General features: G+C 49.1%; 1 protein-coding gene across 1 annotated transcript in view; it reads left to right on the top strand.

Moving 5' to 3' along the window:
• LOC122402469 overlaps positions 1-25,704 on the top strand; it is a 170,191-nt gene that overhangs the window by 109,753 nt on the left and 34,734 nt on the right. Inside the window, exons 5-11 of the mRNA XM_043405282.1 lie at positions 383-593; positions 3,411-4,507; positions 4,956-5,172; positions 5,304-5,552; positions 5,852-6,218; positions 7,386-7,683; positions 9,153-13,520. Coding sequence (XP_043261217.1) covers positions 383-593; positions 3,411-4,507; positions 4,956-5,172; positions 5,304-5,552; positions 5,852-6,218; positions 7,386-7,683; positions 9,153-13,520 — 6,807 coding nt within the window. The remainder of the gene's footprint in view (positions 1-382; positions 594-3,410; positions 4,508-4,955; positions 5,173-5,303; positions 5,553-5,851; positions 6,219-7,385; positions 7,684-9,152; positions 13,521-25,704) is intronic.

Raw genomic sequence — 25,704 nt, 5'->3', positions numbered from 1 at the left:
TTTGAGGAAAGAGAAAACAGATTTGGACGGGCAGGCTGCTGTTGGCAGGCAATTACGCGTTCGCCGTGCACGTGCACGTGACACCGAATAATCGAATTATAGAAAAATAATATATTTTAGCATTTTAAGGAAATTTCGCGTTTATTCTACGCAGAGTCGTTGAGAAATATAAATTCTTTGATGGAAGTGGAAGCCCCCTGCGGTTGACAGGATCTATTGCCCCAATCTAAACGTCCATCGTTCACTTTTTCTACGCGAAACGTCCGAGTCTGCAATTGACAAACGTTTTCTGAAGAGAAGGGGCGCTCTTCGAGGGTTCGAAACGTTAATATGGCTCCCAGGTTTCCTTTTCTCCGCGAATTTGTGGACGATTTGCTTTCAGGTCCGGAAGAGGAGAAATTGCTGGGCTCGATATTGCTACCGTCGTACAGGGTCACTGTCTGCAAGCCCGAGGACAAGGTCAACAGAAAGTTCGCGTTCAAAGCCGAGCACGCTAACATGAGGACCTACCACTTCGCGGCGGACAGTCGCGAAAGTATGAATCAGTGGGTGAACGCGTTGACCCTGGCGACCCTTCTTCAGGATCCCAGCCCGTGAGTCCACGTTTTCTCTAACTCTGTTCGACCCTTTCAAACTTTAAAAAAATCGAGACTCCTTAAACGAGCTTCGTTGCTTTGCAAACTTGTGCACTGCAAATCAGAGCGTCTCGGTTTAAGACGCGTAACGCGAGTGTGAAGACTCGAAGCATCGAGAAACGAAGCGTTTCGTCGCCATTTTGCTTGGGATGGCCAGAGAGGAGTCGATAGAATTTATTACGACGGACAGAGGGGGGAACAAAAAGGAGAACTCGAGGGCGATATTTCGCGCGAGTTCGCCAGCTGGAACGACTTTGTTCCCCCATCGACTCGTCGATCGATCGAAATTTATCGCTGGATATTCAGCCGACTCACTTTTATCGGAGTTCAATTAGCTAAGAGCAGAAGGAGACCTCGACGCGGACGAGCGCCATTGTTACGCGGAATCATTTATTTCGCCGGGATTTCTTTATACAGCCTCTCCGTTTATTTCTTATTTTCTTCATTTTGCTCTTATCGGCTGTCCTTTCGCTCCCATTTTTAGCGATTTCGTTTTGGAATCGTGTGGGCAGCGCGACGCCATTTGCAAACTCTCGACGAAGACGCATTTTTATTTAACAGTGTCGTTCCAAAGTTATTTTCGATACGAGACTCTGTTAATATTTTCGTTTATCAGTCATTTTATGCATTCACAGCGACAGATTCGTTCGCGAAGCTCAGATCAGTCGCATAATTACGACAAATACTTCCGGGGACCAACCGTGCAACCGCACACTGGAATTCGATTGCAAATGGCGGCTGTCCGCCGCGGGTAAACGGTTAATTCGAAACATCGTTCAGTAAATAGAGATCGAACGGAGCTCCCAGCGCGGATGTGGGGGAGGGAGAAGTTTCGTCGCGTCCGGCGAGAGGAGTCATTAGCTTTGAGAACGAGCTGACCCGAAACCGCAAGCTCCCGGAGATAGACTTCGCAACGAGGCGGCGATCCGCCTTGCAAATTAAACGAGCGTTTCGTAGTTTTTCGGCGAACGTCGCAGCAACGACAAACCGCCACCTCCTGCCACTTTCTGTCGTTGGTTCTGCTCGTTCTTCCGGCCGCGTTCGTTCGTTGGCAACTTCGAGAAAGCAAACTACTAACGAGTTGGATAGTTGGGCCGCGATTACGCGCGAAACGAGAGCCTAACTCAGCATCCTGCGGCTGGTCACGACGTTACTTCCGTGGCGGATAAACACGGACGACTACCCCGGCGGGGCACCGATTTCCTCCGTCCAGTACGTCCGTTCGCGCCAATTAATTGCACGGCAAATCGGTCGGATCTCACACCCTGGTTCCTCCTGGTTCGAGCTCACTTCCGAGGACGGTTTCCGCCAAACAGAAACAGCTTTGTCCTTTTATGCAAATTCCCAGCCATTCTCTGGCTTCGTCACAGGCAGCTGGAACGTTAGATCACACCCTCGACTCGATTTCGATTCTAGTTTTGTGTCGTAACTCTTTAAGAGTGGATTTTCAAAGTTATAATTAGACTGCAGATCTTCATGCAAATTCATATTTTTGTTAATAAGTTGTCTCAACCCCTAGATATAATAATTCGTACCTTACTTTAAGTATTTCTTATATTCTTGCGTGTTAAGTGCATTCTGTAATTTTTTGAGAATTAAAATTTCCCATAAATGTATAAACATCCGCAGTCTAGTTATAATATTCTTCTTCTTCTTCGGAGCGATCCTTTTCTCGTCGATGGTAAATTAACCCTTTGCACTCGACTGCTCTGAGGGGACAACCGACAAAGAATATGGATGTACCTTCTAAGCGGAGAATGTAAAAAAAAGATACGTTTACTTGGATATTTGCTATCTATTTCGTGAGAAATAGCCTCCGAGTGCAAAGGGTTGGTAAAGTGAACGCAAAGTTGCAGTCGACCGGTTTATTGTAACAGACTGGCGAATATGAATAACTATGTTAACGTGTCGTATCAAGGAAGTGAACTCGAACGAGCTGATTTTCCCTCCTTTTTACCGAACGACTCGCCAAATAAAAGCAAAGAGGAATTATACGAAGCAGAGCGAAAGGGCGGGGTTCATCAAATAAGGTCTTCTCGGGATCGATTATCGGAAAGGTCTCCCTATTATTTCCGAACAATCGATGTTCCATCGTGTACGTAAAAGATTTAATAATGTCAAAAGAAAAGACTCCGTCACGTTGATATAAGAATAAAGAAAAAGACGAAACTTAACTATCCCTCGATCTGTACGTAAACGATATTTACGGAAGTCTCGAGCGCGTGAAAAGCGGCGATGTAAACTTTTGGACGAGAGCCTGCAACGTATGCACGGTTGAACTTTTTAATCGGCGAATGGATCCTGTTCGTTTCTCACCGGCAGCTTCGTAGTGGGCACGCGATCCTACAATTGCCGATGCAAATATCGATACGGTGAAACGATGGAGATGTTTTGACGGAAACTCGATTCAACTTTTGTTATCCGGGTAAATAGAGAGACACAAGCGTTCCGTGGAAAAACAAAGTTTAACGCGATAACACTCCGTGTTGATCTTTACGCGTACGTGAAAACGGAACAATCTCTTTTACTTTTTTACCGTATGGAAAAAACGTCGAATATTTTTCAACGATTCAGGGCGGCGACCGTGTCTTAAAAACACTCCGCGTTCGGCGAGAATTTTCGGTCGCCATGGAAAAGTTTTTAATTCGAAATTCCCCGACAAATTACATCGTCGATGCACGACGTCGATGCTTCTGCGTCTCGAAGGACTGTTCGCGACTCGACGGGAGGATGCAAATACGACGGGGAATAATGAATAAATTCGATGTGCTCCAGCGGAGTCGGCGAGGCGGCGGTGGTGATCGAGATAGAAGGCCAGCAGGACGGCGAGCGTAGCGCGAGACCCAGCGTCTCGTCGATCTCCTCGATCCTGAATCAAAGCGCGGACGACAGCGACTCCGGATTCCACGGTTTCCAATCGCGGGACGATCCCAGTCACGCCTCCAACAACAACTCGAGCCCGAACAGCGTGAACACCGCCTCGTTCCCGAATCTCAGCGGCAGCAACGGCAACACCAACACCGGCAACGGGTCCAACAGCAACAACAACAGCAACGGCAACAACAACGCCGGGAACGCGACCACGAACAACGTGAACGAGGTCCAGCCGATGGTGAACGGTTGGATCCAGCAACAGTCGCAGTACGGTCAGCCCAGCACGTCCCAGCATCAGCAACAGCAACAACAATACGGCCAGCTGATGCCCTCGCCCCAGCAACTGCAGCAGAACTACGCCCGCCAGCACCAGGCGTTGCTGCACCAGCTACTGCCCCCCCAGAACGCCGTGCAGAGCCATCAGGCCCATCAGCACAAGCAACAGCAACAGTCCCAGCCGCATCCAACCGCCAGCAACGTCCAAACGGTACAACCAATGCCCAGGAAATTTGGACAACCGATCTACGCGAACGCGCCGCCCAAACCAAGGAGGCTGACAGACGGATCGACGGAGTATTCCACCCCCTCGCCGGACCCCGATTACAGGAAATCTCCGGTCTCGCCGGACGTTACGGTGACCAGCAAGAGTCCCATGTCGGACTACGACAGGAGCAGCGTGATCTACGGAACCAGGATGAGCCAGCCGTCCCAGCAGAGTCTCAGGACCGACAAATCGGGCCTGAATTACGGCTACGGTCAGGTGCAGACCGAGAGACGCACGCCGGATACTTATGGACGCAGCGCGACGAAACCTCGGTCTGGCAGAGGGAACGGGGACTACGAGGAGGTGTACGGCGTGCCACAGCTCTACCAGAGGCCCGCTGGGCCCGTTGGATACTCGAAGGGGGCCTCGCCCGCCCCCATTCCGATACCCCTTTACGCGCAACAGTACCAGCAACACCAACAGCAGGTCCACTCTCCGGTCGCGTCCATTAACGGTGAGTGTCTAGAGTTCCGCCATCTCGACGGGCCCAAATTAATTTTTGGCACACGATCGATCGAAGTGACTTGTTTATGAAGCGTTTCTTGAACATTGGGGAACAGTTTTTTTTTAGTGTCTATTGCTATTTGTAGCGAACAAAATGGTGTTGCCCTGGAGCATATAAATGGTAACCGAAGACCGCCATTTTGTCCGGTACAAATAGACGCAGAGGTTTGAAAAAAATTGTGTTCGAATGTTAAAGGAACGCTTTAGACGCGGTGAAGAGGTTATTTGAATCGAACGCACGCGTTTCTTGTAAAAAATTCGTGAATGTGACGGTTCGTTTTAAGCCCGTCGAGACGATTTTGACGACGTTGAAAAGTGGGTCGAAAGTTTATCGTTCGCTCTCGTCTCGGTTTCGCGGGTTCTAATCGAATTCTAAACGTTGTTAATTGGATTGGCAGTGCCGATAATGAGGCAGCCCAGGGCACAGCCACCGCCGCGGCCCCACAGTGCGGACTTCTTGGAGTACGAAGCGGCCAGGAGACCCCAACAGCAAGTGCAACAGCAATGCAAGGAAGCGTTGAACCAACAGAGGCGTCCACAGAGACCTAAATCCAGCCTAGACATAGTCACTCCATCGGACGCTGCGAACGATGGATATTTCTATTCGGAAGAAAGGTAAGGAATCGCGTAGCTTCGACGTCATCGAGATAAAGATAATCGTTAAAAGAGATTTCCAGCCAATAGAAATAGACTAAATCGTTATTCTCTCGGGGGATCGATATTGTTTACGGGTGTGTTTGGATCAGATACGCGGCACAGATGCGGCAATCCGCAGTTTATCTCCACCAGACGCCACAGCATCACCAACAACAAAGGAACCAATCACTTTCGCGGGCGACAATGCCGTCGAAGGTAACGGGAATCCGCGACAGAGGCGACGAAAGTAGAATAGCAACGTTGCCGGAGGCTTCGTGCTCCGGGCTGAGACGAGGACAACGCGAACACGTCCATCAGCAGCACGTGGTGTCCCATCAATCGCTTCATAGGCATACCGAGTGAGTCACGCCAATATCCTTTTGTCAATTTCATCGCGTTCTTCGAAATCTGTAGAAATTCGCTATTTACACGTCCCCGCGAATCTAGTAAAAATCTGATCGTCTCTTCACGAGCAAACCAAAATGGTTCCGTTGTCATAAATGGCGAAAGCAACAGACGACGATCAGATTCGATCTGTTGCTCGCGGAACTGTGAATCCTACGGTAAGTTAGCGTCGCGCGAAGGTGGAACGCGTTAATTGCGAGCGTAAGATCGAATTAGAGGGTACAAGACAGCTGGAATTTGTCCGTTCGGGCAGGATGAACAGCAGCGAGGCGAAGCTGAGGAGGTCCTTGCGGGAGAAGAGCTACGAGACGAGCAGCCGTGAAATGTTGACTCATATGGAGGACGGGACGGTTCCGCGAAGAATTCCACGGGACTACGAGTCGTCGATGGGGTGGGGCAGGCCGGCGAGTCACTCCAGCCAAGGGGCCCATCTGGCCCAACCGTGTCACGCTCCTCACGTCGGCGCCAGACGATGGAACGACCAGCAACAGTTCTGCAGGTCTGCGTCCGCGCGACTCCCGAGGACGAGGCATCCGGCGGCCCTGGACCCCGACGACGACGATTACGGCGAACGATCATCCGAGCAGGACTCCAGAGATGGTGAACGCAAAATCCAGCAGGTTGGTCTCCTTTTTCATTTATCATCGATCAAATGACTTGACGCGTACAAAAGATACGAAACCACCGTGTTAACCGGAATTGTTCGAATCGCGGAATAGTTTTGAATCCGAACGATTTACCGTGTTGATTTTCGAAACCACCTAACCCGAAGCGATTTTCAATCACGCATGTCCGCCAGACATATTCTGTTAAACAGTTGCGCTAATTGGAACAGTGGAAACAGTTCTTGTTATTAAGCAATTAACGGCGCTATGCTGTTCTACCTAGATTAAGGCGGATTTAACGGAAACATATCTCGTAATAATTTTCTTTTTTAAATATTCGGTGCAAGAGCCAATTTGCTTCGTCTAGCAACAAGCAGAGTTTCCGTGAACCTAAATATGGGTTCAAAGGAGATGATTCACAAATCGTCCCTTTGCTTACGAGCGTCCGTTGGCTCGTCAGTGGACGAAACAATACGTCGACTGCACGGTCAGAGACGATGATTCATACTTGGTTGCAACCTGCCTCGTCTACCTGCATTTCAGTCACGTCGTTCGTAATTCTGCTTTCACTACGATCCGTTCTACGGGGCTCGTCATCGTTGTAACGACGTTGCTTGTCCTTTCCGCGTGCATACGCCGTTCCGCGAACGTGAAAGATCGCGCGTGGCCTCGCCACTTCCTCCCATGCGCTTCGAATTCCAACGATTTACATCTAAATATATCAGGAGCATCTTCGCCACGGTTACGGATTTTATCCCTTAAATGAACTCAATTTCAACCGAATTATTTTACTTAACGTTCATTCTTATCAAATTGGTAAATGGAAATCAACTTTCCTTTTAAACATTTATAGAACTAATGGAGGATTACATACATTTTCAAATAATTACATTGCTAATCCCACCGTCCATTTGTTTCACGATATTTTAAAAATCATACGAATAATAACGGGTATAATATGAGAAGTGTAACTTAATCCCAAATTTAAACCACATCGATGTACACCATAAGGAATATTCGTAAAAGTATTGTCCCGTTGTAAATAATTATAATCGTGAATGAGAATAGTATTATAATGTTTCTGTGGGTTGGAGGGGCCGTTTTTAACGGTTTCCTGTTGAAGGGAGTAGCATAATGGGGTCGCGATCGAAGAAGTAGTCTAGACTGTCGGACGTGTTGCAGCGGGAGGAGTCGATGAAGCGGCTGCTGGAATGGAAGCAGCGGATGCTGCAGTCGCCGCTAACCCGGAAGCCATCCGGCTCGGCAAACAGAGGCAGAGCGCAGAACGAGCTGTCTAGCTATTACAAGCAACAGGCGCTTCTGGAGCTGGCTGCCCACGAAGCGTCCGTGGCAGAGGGTCGGCACTCGAGGAGAAGAGAGGACGTCGGTCATCGTCCGCACACGCGTAGCAAGAGCACCGACGGACGAAGGACGGTCGCCAACGTTTCGCGATACAACAGCTACTCCAGCGACGACGAAGGTAGGGACACCTCGCCTGAACTTATTATCTGAGTTGTGGCTTTGAGCGACGCGTGCCTTTCGTGGGATTGTTCGATCGTTTTTAACATCCTTCGTCGGCTTCGAGAACGCGACACGTTCGATGTTTCGTTTGTCTTTGGCTAGCTTTTCGACCAATGTTTCTCGCGTTGAATTTGAGTTTTGTGAATCGCACTGCATGGAGATGTGTACCGTTTTGCCCCGGAGGTTCGAAGGTCCCACGGAAGTCGAAAGAACACTCGCGAGTAGATGGCTGGACAGTACTAAAAGAACGATAGCAAAAACCCTAACACCGCTCTAACACGGTAAACGTGCATACGTCGCGAGTTTGAATAAAAACGCTTCTGTACGGTGTTGCACGTCGAGAGAGACAGTATCTCGTTTAGAGACACGTTTACCAAAGACTACGGGCACGCTCGTTCGCGTGACGCTGACTGCGCATGACGATGGATATTATTTTGTCTTTTTGTCCCTAAGTACGACGATATATATTCTCTAGTTTTTAAATAAAGTGCCTTTGTACCATTTGAACTCGTGAGTCCAATTAATCTGTGTGCATCGCAGCCTACCTACACCGTTATTTCCAATGCGATCGATTCGTGAGCTCCTTGGAACTAACACGAAACGCACGATTAAAAAAAAAAAAATAAAAAGAAAGAAAACACCGTATTGTTTGCGACCCCGAGAATCGAGCGGACGTCGTCTACGAGTATATCGAGTTTTCTCGTCCCTGCGCTCTCCTCCTCTCTGTATCTCTGGTTTTGTTTCTCTTTCTATCGCCGAGACCGCCCCACGCCGAGGGACAGAGACGAAAGTTTGTAGATAGCCACGATCTTTCGAAGGGTGAATGGAAAAAAAAGAATGTACAAAATCAAATAAATATTTTGTAAGATATAAGAGAGCCAGAATCTGCAAACGTTTTCTCCGTGGGGGCTCCTTCTCTTTGCTGCTGTCGGGGTCTGACTGGTGAATGGGAACGAATTAACACCTTTGGAATCTAACTGTCGACCGTTACGACCTAACCACTCGTACTAAAGCTGTATTACTTTGCGAAATGTGGGTCAGCATGGCATGCCAGAGGATTATCACTAACACTATCGTAGAGGCGTTCAGCCGCAGCTGCAGTTTACCTTCCAGCTCGCAAAACGTGTGTCTCCGCTGGCCGAGATACATCCAGAGAACACGATCGGTCCTTGGATCGTTGCGGGATCGGTTCGGTGCTTGGAAACGATATTTAAAAGCTAAACCACGCGCACCAAAGAGCGCAAAACTAGGGAACTGTCGCGAGGATCCCAGAATCCATAATCCAGAATCATTCTCGCAACGATCGGGATCCGACCGCAGCTTGGTTAACCTTGGCTTGAACTGCATCGAGAGGGTTTGGGTTGTCCATTAATTTGATTCGTGAGTAACGAACGTGCTCGTGTGTTTGTTTTGTAACGGACAAATCAGAGCTGGGAGATGTCCGGAGGAAGCGTACGCGCAGACCCTCGCATGCAGGAAGGAGCCCCCGGCAGACCGGAGACACTCGAATACCGGTCCAAGACGCCGTCACCGGAACCGGCCGCCAGAATCAGAACGCACCACGAACCTCGACCGACCGCAAAACGAGCCCCAACGCTTCGTTGCCGCCCAATATGGGTGGAATACCCCCCGACGCCGGCTACGAGGAGGTCAGCTTCCCCTCGACGATGAGGCTTGATCGTTCCTCGCCGTACCCGCCCGCGGAACAGAGGTCTGTCGCCAGGAACGATCAGGACCTCGACGAGAACAAGTTTAAGAAGAAACCGTCAGGAATCTTGAAGTCCTCCGGAGTCTATGGCGGCGACCAACCCGTCGACAACTCGTCCGTCGAGTACGCGGACACCTGGCCGTCCCAGAAGAACGTCCAGTGGATCGGGACGAGGGACGATTGGGACTCCAACATCGACGAGAGCAAAGTGATCAGAGAGTTCTCGTACCAGTACATCAAGCCCAAAGAGGAATCCGAGAGGAACGAGGACAGACCGGAAACCATGAATCTGGTGCAGTGCAGGATCAGATCGTTCGAGCAGAGCATGGACGGGTCCAGTCCCGTGAAGGAGGTGCTCGCCATGCAGGAACCCTTGAAGGTGTCGCCCCTCCAGGCGACCGAGGCTCACGTCTCGAGGCTGGACTCGTCGAAGAAGGCGTCGTCGGTGATCCGTAGCTTCGCTCTGGGCGAGCCCGAGTCCCAGTACAGGGACGCGAAGAACGGCCACGCGAAGCAAGCGTCCACGGACAGCAACAAGTCGGTGAAGGATCTGCTGGCCGATTTCGAGAGGAAGTCCCAGCAGATCCAGAGGCAGGAGTACGGTAGACGTCAAGAAGTGAAGCATCGCGGGGTGTTCAGCGACTCGGAGGCCCTGCTCTACGATACCGGGAGCGACCTGGATAGGAACGAGGATGTCAGGATAGATCAGCTCCTCCCCGAGCCGGTCGACAACGACAAGGTCTACGTCGACACGGTGAAGAAGAAGACCGACGTTTCCTTCAGACGGAAGAAGAGATCGTCGTCGAGGGACCGTGTCGCGCCTACGGAGGACCTGGACATCGCGTCGAACCCCGGTTGCACCAGATTGAGCGTCACGGAGTCTCTGTTGACCCACGGTGACCAGTTCTCCGGAGAAAGCGGAACGACTAGTCCCACCGTGAAGCACGAGGACATCAATCCCGAGGAACATTATCTGCCCATGTCGCCCAGGAAAGCTATACTAGACCCTAACTGCGACGATCGGCCAGATCCAAGGATGATGGAGAGCTTGTTCGCGAACCTGGAGCACGAGGAGAGCTCGTACGTGGAGATGGCGCAAAACGGTATGACTCATTCGCTACTAGCGCCAAACGGGGAGACCAGGAAACACGATTCCGGCGACTACTCGACCCTGGACACCCCCCACTACGAGTTCGTTTGCGTCTCGGACAGCAAAATGGAGCCGGTGTACATGGAGGTGAGCCAGCTGTCGGAGAAAGAAGAGGACAAGAAGAGGACGTCTCGCAACGATTCCGTACACTCGAGGACAGACCTGCCGGACATCCTGACGGCCCTGAAATCCGACAGCTCGGACGCGGACGACGAGTCCTCCAAGGATCTCGACTCGATCGACGCTCCGCGACACCCCAGGTTCAGTTTATCCGACACTTTTCGACCCGCCTCCTACTATTTAGGCGCCAGTCGAACAATGATCGCCGAGCTCCACGATTCCTCCGACAGTGAGCTAGTATCACCGCCGCCGATTCCCACCTCTCCACCGCCGCTGGACGATCTGGACTCGCTGGACATGCAGGAGTCGCTGGAGATCAAGAAAGTGTCGCCCCAGGTGGCCGTGACGAAGGACAACGGCTCGAGCAGGGACTCGCCGAAATCGTGGAACAAACCGATGGGTCAGGTCGAGACTCACAGACCCCCGTCCAGGTTCTCGGACGCCACGATCAGCTCCACGTTCAGGGACAGCCGGATGTCCCTGGAGAGCGCGTCTGGAAGCGATTCCGTCGAGCTGAGAACGCCGGAGGAGGAGGCGAGGCACAGACAATTGAAAACGAGACCCGTTAGCGAGGTCTGCGAGGTCCTGGACAGCTTGGACGAATTGGAATCCCTTGGAAGTCGTTTCGACGGGGCCAGCATCGACCTGGATCAGTACCTGGAGGAACTGCAGGCCCGCGACGCCTTCAACGTGGACCTGTACGCGAAGGATCTCAGCTACAACAGCATATACGGCTTCAACGAGAACATGATGGTGGTGGACAAGCTCCAGAAGACCACCTGCCAGAACCTGTCGCGGCATACGAACCTGGGTTTAAGGAACCTCGGTGCCGTGAACAAGATGGGCTCGGCCAGCAGTCTGCCTTCCATGAGGGTTTGCGACATTCCTCCCTCTCATCAACACTCGCAGTCCTTCACTGGCGACGCCCACTACGAAAACGTTATCAGCTTCTCTCCGTTGAGGAGCTCGCCAGCCGTTCGATCGGACAACGAGCAGACCCGGGACGGAGGTCACAGGCTTCGAAGGACCTCTCAGAACAATCTGATGACGTCCTCCCACAGCAGGGAGTCTAGCTACTCCATTTCTACTTCGATGGCCTGTCAGAGGCCTGCCAGCGCGCAGTCCTCGATGCACTCGCCCACCGGTTCCATCTCCCTGGGGAGCCACGGAAACAGCTTGGTCGCGAACATCATGCGGAACGCGAGTCCGTACTCCGATCAGCGGTTCCAGAGCCACTCGAGATCGGCCAGCCAGGATTCCGCCCGGTACTCGATGATATCGAACCACAGGTCGTCGTCCAGCCAAGACTCCAGCCACTATCCGACCTCGACGTCGACCGTGAAAGCCACCCCGGTGCCTCAGTCCTATTTACCGAACGAGTCGCGATCCCAGAGCGAGCAGTCGGGTGCACCGTACTATTACTCCGACCTGCAAGCCAGCGCCAACGCCATGGACACCGAATCGGCCAAACCGATCGGTCACACCTCCAGGCTACCTCAGCTGAACAACCAGAGGGACGACGCGTCAGCGTTGAACAAGAGGAACGACATAGGGCGCATAATAAACCCCATCGCCAGACAAATGCCCAGGCAGATCCAGGTGGAGGACATCGACGAAGCCAGACGCATAGCCGCGGAGCTCAGGAAGACCACTTGCCAGCTGCTGGGCGACAACAAGGTGGACCTGGTGGACAAGAAGAACTTCTACGAGGCGGACACCCTCAGGCGGGTCAAGTCCACGGACCCACTGCCTGATATTTCATCCGCGGAGATCAGCACCAGGAACCTCTATCCTCACGGTCTCCGGGACAAGTCTAGCGGCCAGTCGAGTCTACGGGAGGCGTTCGAGCTGATGCACATGGCGCAGACATCTCACCGGAGGTCAAGATCGTTGGAGGGTCTCTTGGACGACGTGGGTCTCCAGAACCTGATGGAGCAGAGGAACCGTAGCAACCGCGTGGCGACCGTTCAGCCAACGCAAACCGAGGAGGCGCCGCAAAACGTCAGCAACGTATCGACGTCCGGCAACTTCAGCGCGGAGGATCCCTGGGAGCAGGACTCATTGTGGCGGGAGAGTCTGCGGAGAGTCAGTCTGAGGAACGCCAGGTCCCTGGACAACCTGGACAGTCCGCCCAGGCCGACGGGCTCGTCGAGCTCGGACGCCAAGGGTCGCAACAAGGTGACCCGCGGCGCCATCTACGTGAACGACAGCGTGATCATGAGGCGGGAGAACTGTCTGGAGGACGCCGCGGAGAGGCCACGAGTGAAACGCAGACCCAACAAGGACCAGGTTGACGACCTGACCTACGAGAGCCTCTCGATGGACCGTATACACGCGGGCGGTTACGTATGGGACGCGGAGAACGAGGCGTACAGGAAAGCAACCGCCGAGGACACGAATCATTTTTTAGAGGAGGGCAACCTTCCCCCGGTTCGCCTGATCTCGGAGACGCAGATGTCGGGCACGACGTCCGCGGCGTTCGAGCTCGACCGCGAGAAACTACGCCAGTGGGACCTGCTGTCGAGCGCCTGCTTGCTCCAGGAACAGCAGCGGGGCTCGATGGCGGACTCGGGGCGAGGGTTGCCAACGTCAGAACGACCTGGAGACGTTCTCGATTCAAGGAACAGCATGCGCGCCACGACTGGCGACGCCATCACCGCGACCACGACCACGACCGCGATCGCCAGCGAGCCGGACGTCGTGTTGAAGGTGCTGGCCGCGAACGTCTCGACGAGCACGAGCGCGACGACGAACGTCGCCGGGACGACCAAGAGGCAGGAACTGAACGAGACCAAGGATGCTTCTAACCGAGCTACAGGTGAGTGGCTCCTCAAGACCGGTGGTGTGTTCAGGAAGTGACTGGCCGTGTTCCAAAGCGTCGACATGGACTCGATGGACGCCTACGTCCTCGTTCGTAATGCCCGATGGACTCACTGCGACTACCAAATGTACCTGCGTTTACGGTGGCTTGTATAGCGTTTAGCCACACGCTGTATTCTTTTGCACCGCGATCCCAGCGACCGCCGACCCCCTCAAACACGATGCAATTGTGCTTCGTGGAAAGATCAAACTATAGGGCACGACGATGGGGTGTTTCTTTTCATGGAGGATACCAGGTTCATACGAAAATAATCCGTTTCTTGCGGTTCCATACAATTTTCAACGTTTTGTGGGAGCGGCGATCGACGTTTCAAAAGAATACAGTCGTTGTTTCCTAGTTAATACGACAGACCGCGTTCCAACTTGCGCAATTGGTTTGCTCTGAGACTTTCGGGACGATTTTCGCGTGCACGTTAGAGTAGCGACAACGATAATTATCGTGAATAATCGAAGCCCGACAAACGTTCGATCAGCGTCTAATTAGTGCGAGTTGGAACACGGCCTGACAGATGAGTGTTGCGTGAGCTGATACGCGTGTGAGTGACTCTCGTTAGAGCCTATTGTATGCCGAAGAAAAAGCTTCGCGATTTTACTGAACGAACAGTTTTACTCTGCGAATCACCGTGTTCCCGCACGGTCGTTTTATTAGGTTGCTACCGTAAGTCCTGTCCTGTGATTGTCTTGAATACGAATCGAGAATCACGTGTACCTCCAAAGGTATGTGGATATTGCCCGGGGAGCGTAATACGAGGTCAGCAAAAAGGAATTTCGACGGTTTCTAAACGATTAATTTTAGAATTTGCCCTGTTCGTTGGGCGATAATAATAATTTTGTTAATTGGATCACGATTAAAGTTGGCATAAACCGTCAGAAGTTGACGAGTAAAAGATTGGGGCTCGACTTTTCGCAGCAACTTAATATTGATAATTAGTTTCGTTGTATTTAATTTGTTACGTTCAGCTAGATCTTGAACAATTCGCGATGAAACACTTAACGCTTTTATTGTCATTAATACACTGGAGCATTCTACGCACAAAACTTCTGCACAGAGATGGGTAAAACTTTTCTTAGAATAATAGATAAAGAGAAACGTTTTATAAAATAATTTATAGGCGACTATTAGGGCGAAACATTGCTTCGTTCCACGATTCTTTTCATTCGCCGTGTCAAACTTTTGCCCTTCTCTGCTTCTCCACAGCTTGTCCGTGCTAACTTCAGATTAGAATTGATAGTTGGACGATACTTTTATTTATTACGCGAGCAAACGTGTTCGGTGACAGCAAAAGTGCCAAGCGAGCAATTTGAAACCTTAACGTGCCTACTCCTTTCTAGTAGATAAATTACTTAACGATTAAGATTGCAGGGTATAAGACTAGGGGTCGATTTTGATAACGACGCCGTAATATATATCGGACCTATCGATTTCAGCTTCTTGCGTTAAGTTCCCCCGAGTGTTGTATATACATATTATTAATCGATTCTGTTTTCTTCAGACATTCACTAATATTTCTAGCACTTAAGCGTGATTAAGAGAGATATATATATAAAGTTCAGACGTTTTTCCTACAGTTGTTCCCGACTTTTGTACATCTTTGCGTCCTCGACCTCGAAACGAGCCAGAGAGAAGAAAAAAAAGGCAAATTGCGCTGCAAAATATTTTCGTAAAATTCCTCGACGCGATTCATAATTCCCACCGGTGTCCCGGAAATTCAGCAGAAACTCGACAATTTTCTACCGCCACGTCCGATAAGCTGAAATTTATTCGCTGTGACGCGACGTCGCGAAATTAGCGACGTTCCGCTTCCGGTTATCTCGCCCCCCACCCCCCACCCCCCTCCTCCAGTAAGTTACACTTTCCGACGGCCATTCGTGCGCGAGACTGGAAGGCAAATTTGTTCGAATCGTAGGTGAATCGACATCGAAGCTGGACACTATCAATAAAAATTGAAAAATAGATAATCACGACATTTCAGTTATCCGGGACTACCTTCCACAGAGATTCTCTTGCAGGTTTGGAGACGCAGCCCGGCATCCCAGTGAGTAACTCTCCCATAATTTACCACCGAATCCATCGTCAGATGCTAAGACGATAGTTTTGTAAGAAACTTAAGGCGTACGATATTTGTTTCTATTGTAAAAAGAATTCCCGTGCGACTCCTCGATGGTTAAATTTGGCGGTGGCGTAATCCTCTCGCAGAGGCGCCAACGAAAATACTGAAAATACACGTTCGAACGTAAAATCGTCGAGTAGGTGAAACGGTCCATTCGGGGAGTCAGGGATTTAAAGCAAACACGAACGAGCTTGGGGAGTTTGGATAACGGTCGTTCGCTGACCGATCGAGAGAGACTCGAGAGTGGCCCAAGAGCCCTCTCACCTACCGACTTAATAAGTACGTTCACCTTCGGTGGTCGAAAACCTGGGGATCAAAGTGGACGCGCGGGGATCGCGATCGGCCGCATTCTCGGGCCACGAGGCGAGAAAAGGAAGGAGAGGTGCTCCGGTGGAGTCCCGTGTGCTATCGAGAAAACGGGTTCGAGACCGTGGAGAAGGTCGCGCGAGGAGAACTGGCAACGGAAGAGAATAAAAAGAGCAGGAAACGAATCCGTACGACGACCGTCTGGATCACCGCGCCCGAGTAATCCGCATTAATTCTATTTACCGTCAAATAATCGCACCAGAACTGGCACGAACTGCGCGCGCATCCATCAATGGCGTCTTCAACCGTATTGCCTTTTTTCCTCCAATTCGAATCCTCGACTTTTTTAAATAGAAAACGTCGCTTCGACAACGTACAATATTCTGCAAGACTGAAATTTTAATTTTGGAGCATTATAAATCTAGTATGGCGGCTAAAGTGTTAGAGGGTTGCACCAAACGAACGCTATTTTCACGAATTTATTACGCAAACTATGAGCGTTCGTTTGAGACGTCCTCTTTACCATTAACGAAGAATTTCTTGAAAAAATTATCCAAGGGCCTAGGTTTCTAATTATGTAAGAACAAGCAAGCCTTGAAATTCACCTGCAGCGATCCTGCTGGAATTTATCACGGAGGACAATGGACGTGCTCGCGTTTCGCGTGTCGCAACAGTCTGTTCTCTCGCCCTGGATCGTCAGATCGCTATCGTGGACACCGTCTCGCGGTAGTCGCTCGAAAGACCTTTTCCGAATCGCGTTCGCGATCTGGCATTTCTCCGACACCCGCGAACGACAGCCATAAGCGCGGTAGCTCATAACGCCCGTGGTAATATAATGCGCTTAACGCATTAGATGCTCGTTGTACGTTGCTCTTTGTCGCGGGTTCAACAACACCCGACGTGAATCGATAGACACGTCGTTTTACTTTTACAGTGTAGTCTCTTTCCCCGACGAGCTGGACGCGACCGGAAGTCGAACGCGAACGAGTCGCAAACTCGGCTTTAAAACGGTTGCAAGACCCTTCGAGCGTGAAATTCTTTAAACTTTTTTTTTGGGGGGGGGGAAATTTTTTGCGATGGAACCGTATACGCGCCCGAGCGATATTGTGAAATTTTTTGTGTCGAAAGATCCTCTCGAACGTATTTTTAAATAGAAAAGTTCTAACAGTGGAGAGTAATGAAATAATCGAATAGCAGAAAATGACAGAGCACGGAATGAAATGGATATTTAAATAAATTATAACGCGTACTGTTTATTTGCGTCTGAGACGATAAAGCACGTAGCCCCGGAGAAAAACTAGTCCACACAGCCATAAATACGCCGGAGTCATCGCCTATGCGCTCATGGTAATGTGGTCACGTTTCTTTGCGCCGGCACACGCGACACAGCGATTCAGAGATTGAAATTATAATGCTATAGCGACCAGGCATTCGCGGTATTAGAATATCTGGGGAAACTATTAACTTCAGTTTTTTAATATAAAGCAATTTATAATTATATTCTTTAAAATTTTCCTCGGTCGTAAAGTGCTGATAACCGGTGCACTATGGCTCCCTGGAAACCATGCTATTTTTATAACACTGACTGTTATTTGAATTAACTCTTTCTGGAGACAGCACCATCGACTAATGCAATATAATTATAGATATTAAACCTTCGAACGAAATTCAGAGCCAAGATTGATTAAACGAAGGATATGCACGAATGATCGATAATCGTGAATAAACTATCGAGCTTCGTCTTCCATAAATACAGATGAAAGCTTACGAAGTAATCGATTCGACGATAGTTTCCTATTCTGATTGACGAATCTAGATCACGGATGTCAGCTTTAGGAGGAAGACGCGTTCCTGGCGTGGACGAAGGATTTATTTACGTCCGAATAAAAAATTTAATCCCCTCCCCCCCACAGGTGTTCCCAGGTGTCCGTTCTCAGGCAAGTTCGGGATAGATATAACCCGGTCAGAGTAAATACGAATCGGTTTATCGACGATATACTATTTATTTATTTAAAGTATTTGTTACGTGACACACTTCGTGAAGATATAGTTAGAGAAACAGACGTTTGAAAAATGTCACTCAATGACGGAATTTGCAAAAATAAAAATAGCAACCAGCGTATAGATCGACGACCCGTTTTTCCCGAATTTTCTCGCGTGTTTTATAGCTTTTTCCCTCCCCCCAAAGCTGGGGGATTTCGCGTGTTTCATCCGTCGGGTAATCACGCGGAACGAAAGTGTTAAAACGGTAGCGTTTTAGGGAACGTATTTCTCGGAGGAATCGAAGACGGATTAAGAAGCTCCCGGTTCGCGTCTCTCATCGATATTTCAAGACATACGTAGGAATCGAGGCATCGATCTCTGGGCAGTCCCTCGCCTAACTGAATTATACAACGAATTTGCCGTTCCTGTGACTCGCGTCGATCGAATACAAAACCGTTCGAACGTCTGGCTTGAACGTTCTCCATTCCCTTTGAACGTCAATAAGCGGTCAAACGTTAAAAAATAACTGTCGTTTAGCGAAATTGCTGGATGAATGATATTCAAAAGAAAAGATTTCCCTTCGAGAAAGACTCCTCGGTGGTCGAAAATGAATTGTTAGTTCAGGATTGTTTATAACGTAGCTTTCCCTGCTCGTTGATGATTAGCATATCGTAAACGTATCTCAATCAGGGATCGACAGAGGGACTTACGTTAAGACAACCCTAACGAATCCCCAGGACTAATGGTTTACGTCAATTAGGAGCCTGTGGCGCAACTCTATCGCGTATACCTGATCGCTGGATGAGCCATTTTCTTGGAAGGTGGATAATAGGAGGCCCCAAAGGTCCAAACTCGAATCCAAATCTGTGCCTTCCTCGATACTAACGGTAAATTTACGAAAGATTTATCGCAATAATTAATCCGATCTTTTCCCCTGTAAATTCTGACTCGTGAGATTTTATTTCCCCGATCCCTGGTCTTGGACGAAAGGAACAGCGCGGCGTAAAGATTCGAACAGACCGCGTTTTCGCGGCGAACGACAAACGTTTCACAGCCTAGTCCGTTTCCCGGTTATTGTCCAAACGATTTTACAACCGTTTCTTCCGTTAGGAGAAACTATGCAATTACCCGCAGGATCCAGGCCATCCGTTATGGAATAAATCGTTCGATGAGTAATTTCCAATTTGCGGACAGCTTTTTGTCCCCGGTTGGAAATTCCTCGGTCGTTTCCAGAATTATCGCGCCGTTTCTCTCCCCCTAACAGTCGCTTTAAGTTCGGTTACGCGTTTACTTTAATCGCAGCCTTGAAAGGACGAAATCGCGCCATATGTTCGATCAGAATCGCGAAACTCCCGTATCACTGCCTCTAAATGCCATAATGGCCCTTTCCATGTCTTCTTCTGGCCACTGGACGTACTTCCTTGCCTTTGTTTGCCATCTGAAAATAAAACCTCGGGGATTAACCTGAATCGTACCACTTAAGAGCGCCGGGTACAAATTACGAATACCGTTGCGGTGCAATTTAAAAAAGAACATTATGGACGGAGGAAAAAACACGGATTAGAACGTGGCTCGTCCACTGTGTATTTAGCTGGTCTCATAAATAAAAGATTTCATCGTTAAATAAAAGATCGCGCGATTCCTTGATCATCCTTTTGGTAACGTATATTTGCGACGAAGCTTTCCAGAATCTCTCCAATCCTCGCGCGAGTCATTTGGACAGTTAATGCACTCTTTTCCTTGCTCACCATCGAGGTCGAGTATTAAATGCGGTCTAAATGCGGTCTACTTAAAAATGTTGAATTTTTATCCGCGAATATTGATCTCTCGCGACGACTCGAAAGAGCACGATAAAAATATTCAGCGAACGCAGAGTGTATCTCGATCCGGGTCTTGTTTCGCTTTTAAATCGTAATTGACAGCCGCGAAGGATCCGAGCTGGGAAACTTAATTGTCCCGGAATAGGAATAGCTCTTCGTTCCGCGTTATTTGTACGAAATATTTCAACGAGACTCGACGACGTTCTTAATTCTCTTAGCACGGTAAACTCCGCCGAACGACTATCGAGAAACAAATTTAATCTCGCGCGGCTGGAAACGCCTCGGTGAGACGCTTTCCGATTTGTAACTACGACTTCAACGAGGCTTTCGAGTACACGCGGTAATCAGTAAAAGTGTAAATACGCGACGTTTGCCATTTGGCTGCCGGAGACTTCGATGCCTGAGAAATTTCTATAAGAACGCCCACACCGATCGTTCAACAATTGAAACAACGCTTTAGAAACACGTAGACTTCGTTCCGTGCTGGATACAAATCCATTATTGTACTTTCATTTTTGTATTCCACTTGTGGATTATTTCTTTCATACAAACGCGAGTCTCGTAGGTAACGGGGATACATCGAGCTGGTGGGATTTCCTTAGTGGATCCGGTTCCTCGATAATTGCACGAATCGATACTCAAATAGTCGTTCGAACCCGTTATTCTCCGACTATCGAGTTTCCACGATATTGGAATGCACCGACGAGGCTTCTCGAAGGATAGACGTTGATAATTACAAAATAATTTAAATATATTTCTAAGACTGTATCCTTTAAGAAAATGCAAAGACAAGAAGACTTTTTTGGCGGTTTACGGTAGAAGAGCTCGTTAACCCTTTGCAGTCCTATGTCGAGTGTGATTCGACATGAATTTTTATCTCATGAGCTCCTTCGTCAAGTCCAAACCAAAGGTATCCAAAGATATCGTACACTTGAAAATTACAAAATACAACAACAATGTAAATAAAACAGATATTTTAACAGATAAATTTCAAATAAAACACTTGAAGGCGTTGGGAGCTGCTGGTAACAAAATTGAAATATAATTCGGAGTGGAAAGGGTTAAATAAACTTTTTCGGCGGAAGTTGAATTACCGTGGGAGGCGAAAGGGGGACCAGGAACTGGATGGTCTGGTCGCGGAGGGAACGCATTAACGTAGACGCGGACAATTGTCGGACCAAGCGACAGCAGACGCGCGGCAAACAATCGAAATATCAGGACTTTTATTCGTTGTGAAAGGCCCCCGCGCCATTCAAGCTCGTCGAGACACCTAACTGCGCGGACGAACGACAAAAGAGCGGCTCGTGGCGACGGCGTCGCTTCCCGACGCGGTTTTCTGCGTGCGATTAGGCGGCGAGAATTGGAGCGGTCCTTGAATCGACGGAGGACGGAATGGAATGAACGAGCCACGGGGATCGAGCCACCGACCGTACACGACACACGAGACAGTCAGTCAGCCGGTGGCGCTCCGAACAGCACCACACGCGCCTTTCCACTCGGTTCCTCATCGATCCCTCGATCACGATCTAACGCGGCAACCTCTCTCGGATCGCATCCGACCCGAAATAACTCGCGATCCTCTGTGAAACGTATTCGACAAAGTGTACGAGCGGTTTAAAAATTGTGCTGTTGGATTCGAAACATCTTTTAAAACGATCTCCAAGACTCGTGGCTTCGTACCACGTTACGAGGTTTATATTTGTTCGTTGATATCGGGGCGAATTTTTACGATGGTTTGTTTTACTCGTCGAAATAGGCAGGGTCATTTTCTCGTGTGATTCGATCGTGTAGTTTCGATTGGAATTATTCCTGGGCAAACAACGGTCATTTACGAGAAAATTGTTACGCGCGGCGGAAATTTGTTCGTCGATGATTAAAACACGCGGGTATCGAACTAAACAAAAAGTGGTTTTATTTTCGAAACGACACGCAGGAACGTAAACAGAGAGCCGTTGATTATTCAATATGGCGAACAGGTGTCACGTACAAATTAAACAGCCTTCGGTTCCGCGACGAAACGTTTTACACGTGTCGGTGATCGGTGGAAAAAGTTGCGCGGCTCGAATTAAGTGTAGAATGCTCGAGGGGGCAGATTTTTCTGATTTAATTCGAATTATCGAAACGTGTAAAGCGTAATTACAAACTTCGCGAAGTTGTTCCGAACGTGTCCACGAGCGGTTTTAAAAAATTTTTAAATCGCTCCAACGATGGCGCAATCGCGAGTTTCGTCGGTTATTTTTACAGAGATATCAACAAGCCCGCGGAAACTTTTAACGGGAACAACGAGGTTTCGAAACATTTTGGAATTTTTAACGAACCCGTTTGTAAACTGAGAAATTTATTTCACGACGAACCTTGCAAAACTTTCTACGATCATTGTCGAGCGAATTTCAGAACCTTTTTCTATAAAATGTGGCGCGCGTATTTTATCAAAAATTTCACTTTTTCGGAATGAGAAAACTAACCTGCCAGTCGCTTGAGATTTTAATTACACGTAAAATATTTTCCCCGTGAAAATTGAGTATCTTTTCGCGGGAAAGGAAGTCCTCGAACAACTTTCGACGACGAACGACCGAATTAAAAATTCCTCGCCGCGCGATTGGCAATAAAAATCGACACCGTTCGGTCGCGCTGACGTATCGTTCGGTAGAACGAATCGCGTGCCATTTTCAGAAGTGACGAAAATCCATTGTCGAGTCAACTCCGTTCGAACAAACTGCCTTCGAACAAGGTCGGTGAAGTTTACGAGCTACTAACGATACACGCGACGAGAAATTTATAACGGACGTTAAACCGTCTGAGTTCCCGTCTTTAAATACACGGGTCGCGTTCCATTTACTGGCTCGTGTTTCAAATTTTTATTCCTCGACTTATCGCTGTTACAATCCACCCCGCCTCCCCCTAAATCTTGGTCTAATTAACTCGAATCATTCTAAAGACTGATCTTAATCGAGCAAGACTGATCTTAATTCGAATTGTATTCTATTCTCTGTGACAAATTTATTCGAAAACGCGAGCCGTTTAAGCGTCGAAGCCGCGCAAACGACGGATCGATCCCCGCGTTTCCAATATCGACGCGCCTAAGCTCGACCACGCGGAGTATCGTTAAACGCGTTAATTTATTGGTCCAATATCTAACGGCAATATTTGGCAATTTGGTCGGCGCGGCACCAATCTGGACGCACTGTTCCACGGTACACGTGCGCGTATAATGTGTCGTTCGATGGATCGTTATTCCGCTCGATGGATTCCAAGTACTATTTCGAGCACGTTCGACCCACCCCCGAAAGGATCGACTCTCGCCTCGAATCTCGAGGATGCAACGAACTCTATCGGAAAACTTTAATCTTGGATAATAAGAGCCCGCTGAATTCGATATGCTCACAGTATTGCTTTCATTCACTTATTTTCCGCTCGAAGAAACCGTAGGAATACAAAACAAAACGGAGAAGCGACGACAATGGGGTTTTAAAACTAAATTTCGAATTTACCGCCGTTTCTCGTTGGCCCTGCAAGTCGCGTACGGTAACGTTCTCGCGTATTTCCAATTAAATCCCCTCGAAACGCGTAAACAGTTGGCTTTATCGTCGTCCATTCGTTTTATCGACAACGAATCGCGCGATTTTCTGGCGCGCGAAGCGAACCGCCGGTTTTTACGGCTCTATAATGCGCGCGGATGGTCCACTCGTAAAAGTTGCCCTCTTTACGTCCCACCCAGAAGGGGAGGGTTTTATCGACGGGGGGAGGGGGACCCCTCGATGGTTAATTTTACACGTTCGACGATGGAACTTTTCGGCAGATCGATCGCCGTTTCCCTGATTATCAGCGGGCAACTCGATTCCGGCGAAAGTTAAAATTGAAGCTAAAGTTGATCCCCGGCTTCGGGATCCGATGGTCGAGCCGTAACTCCCGTTCGATGTTTGAATTTCCAATTTCATGGATGGCCGCTGCGCGAACGATCTACGAACGAATCCGCCCGTGTCCTTTTTATTAACGCCAGCTGGAGGGAATCCTTCCTAGATCCTCGAAATAATTAATTTTCGAGGATTCTATGATTTGTTAACCGTACTCTTTGACTGTATTTATTCGTTAGACTGCGCGGAAATAGACGATTAGTAGCTTCTCAGGATTGCAGCATAATAAGGTGCTCAATAGATAGTCGACGAGTGAATCATTGCACTTCAGAGAGTTTGTACATTCTGAGGAATCTGCACCAGAAGAGTTTGTGCATTCTAATAATAATTTTATCTGTTCGTTTCAATCGAATACAGAAACGAGATGCCCGAGAGATCGATTTAATTTATTTTTAGTCGACGAGTGAATCACTGCATTTCGGAGAGTTTGTACATTCCGAGGAGCATATTTGTGTTCGCCGAGCAACAAAGGGAAACGGACCCAGCGTAGGAATAAGTGGGGTAAATCCGGTCGATTCGTTGGGGGTGATAACTCGCTTAACTTTCGCGGAGGAACCGACGATAGATCCCTCTCGAAGGGGGATCCGGTTCGCGAAAGTATCTCGATAATTTTCCACTCGTAAAATATTTCCGGGGAAGCCCGGACGAGCATCGCAGGAGGAAAATACGCGAACTCCTTGGAAGCGAATAAATCTCGACGGTGCAGTCGAACTTCCCCGTTTCTTTTCGAAAACTGTTATCGATACGCGCGGAGGAATTTAACTTAGGGGAGCGCGTTGTATCGTCAGAAATTTCACCCCCGTAACTTTGTTTGTTCGGTTTACCTTTCGCGAGCCAATCTCAAACCGAAAAGCCAGCAGCCACGCGTATTAATAGACCGGACGTTTTGCTCCGTAGCGATAACCAGATGGTTTTATCGAGGTGAAAAGCTTGATCCTTTAACGAGGACTGTCCGGTATCAGCGAGAGACCAGGGATAAGTTTCGTGAGCGACTCGGATCCGCGTATTGTGTTCGTGAAGTAAAGAACGGTCGAGGCGCGACAAAGAAAGCACGAGGAACTTCTCGAAGAGGTCGCGTGACGGACTGATGACACGTGCGTGGCCACGCATCGCGTATTGTGTGCTGGATTCCGTCGCGACGCGAGGATACGCTCGTTTCGTCGCGGCTGCGTGCCTGAGCGTCGCGAAACGAGCCTGGACCAGGAAGAAAATGGGCGGGAAAGTCGGCCTGATATGCGGCAGCTGCTGGTCCGGAAAGTACAGTACGTATTTAGACTGATAAATCAGTAACACGACACAAACGAACGCCACCTTCGAGTCCCTAATTTGCAGATCACGGAACGTGAGACGCTATAATTTCATTCCCTAACCTTTTTGCAATTTTTTAGACTGCTTAATCAGCGTCCATATTCCTGATAAAAGTTAGGATCGCGCACCCGTGCAAGCCACATTTTATTCAACCCCTCCGTTTCGTGTTAAAGCGTTATTTGCGTCTCGAGCACGACTCCGGCAGAAAAAGTCTGCGGGCCTATTTTTCCGCTATTGTCAGATACGAGCTACGAGCACGAACCATAACTGAAAAGTTTACAAGCACGATCGTTCAGTGCCGCTGGACACGAAAATGCTCCGAGCAATTGAAAAGTCCACGATCGTCGGACGCGTTTCTCGATAAATTAGAATCCATCGAGGCGGGGACAACGCGGTGGCAATTCGAGAGGCAGGTGTACGAGTACCTAGAACGAAGAAAGTAGTCGCAGAATGGTCCAACGTTGACTTTCTAGCGGAGATTTCGAAGGGACAAAGTTTCACGAAGATCAAAGATGACTGCTCTAGGGCTTCTCGAGAAGAGAACGTTGTCTCGTTGCGTTTTTTTTTTTTTTTGGTTTTTCTGCACGAATAGCAAAGGGGAGACGCCAAAAATCGCGATGCGCTCACGGCAGTGGGTTAATGGATCGCGAGAAAGAGAACAGCCAGGCGTCGCGACGCTG

The sequence above is a fragment of the Colletes gigas genome, unplaced genomic scaffold (genome assembly GCF_013123115.1).
Source record: "Colletes gigas isolate AHSC1104 unplaced genomic scaffold, ASM1312311v1 Colletes_gigas_Sc00036, whole genome shotgun sequence".
In the NCBI taxonomy this organism is placed as follows: domain Eukaryota; kingdom Metazoa; phylum Arthropoda; class Insecta; order Hymenoptera; family Colletidae; genus Colletes; species Colletes gigas.
The sequence above is the reverse complement of the archived record's forward strand: the minus strand, read 5'-3'. Positions and strand labels throughout refer to the sequence as shown.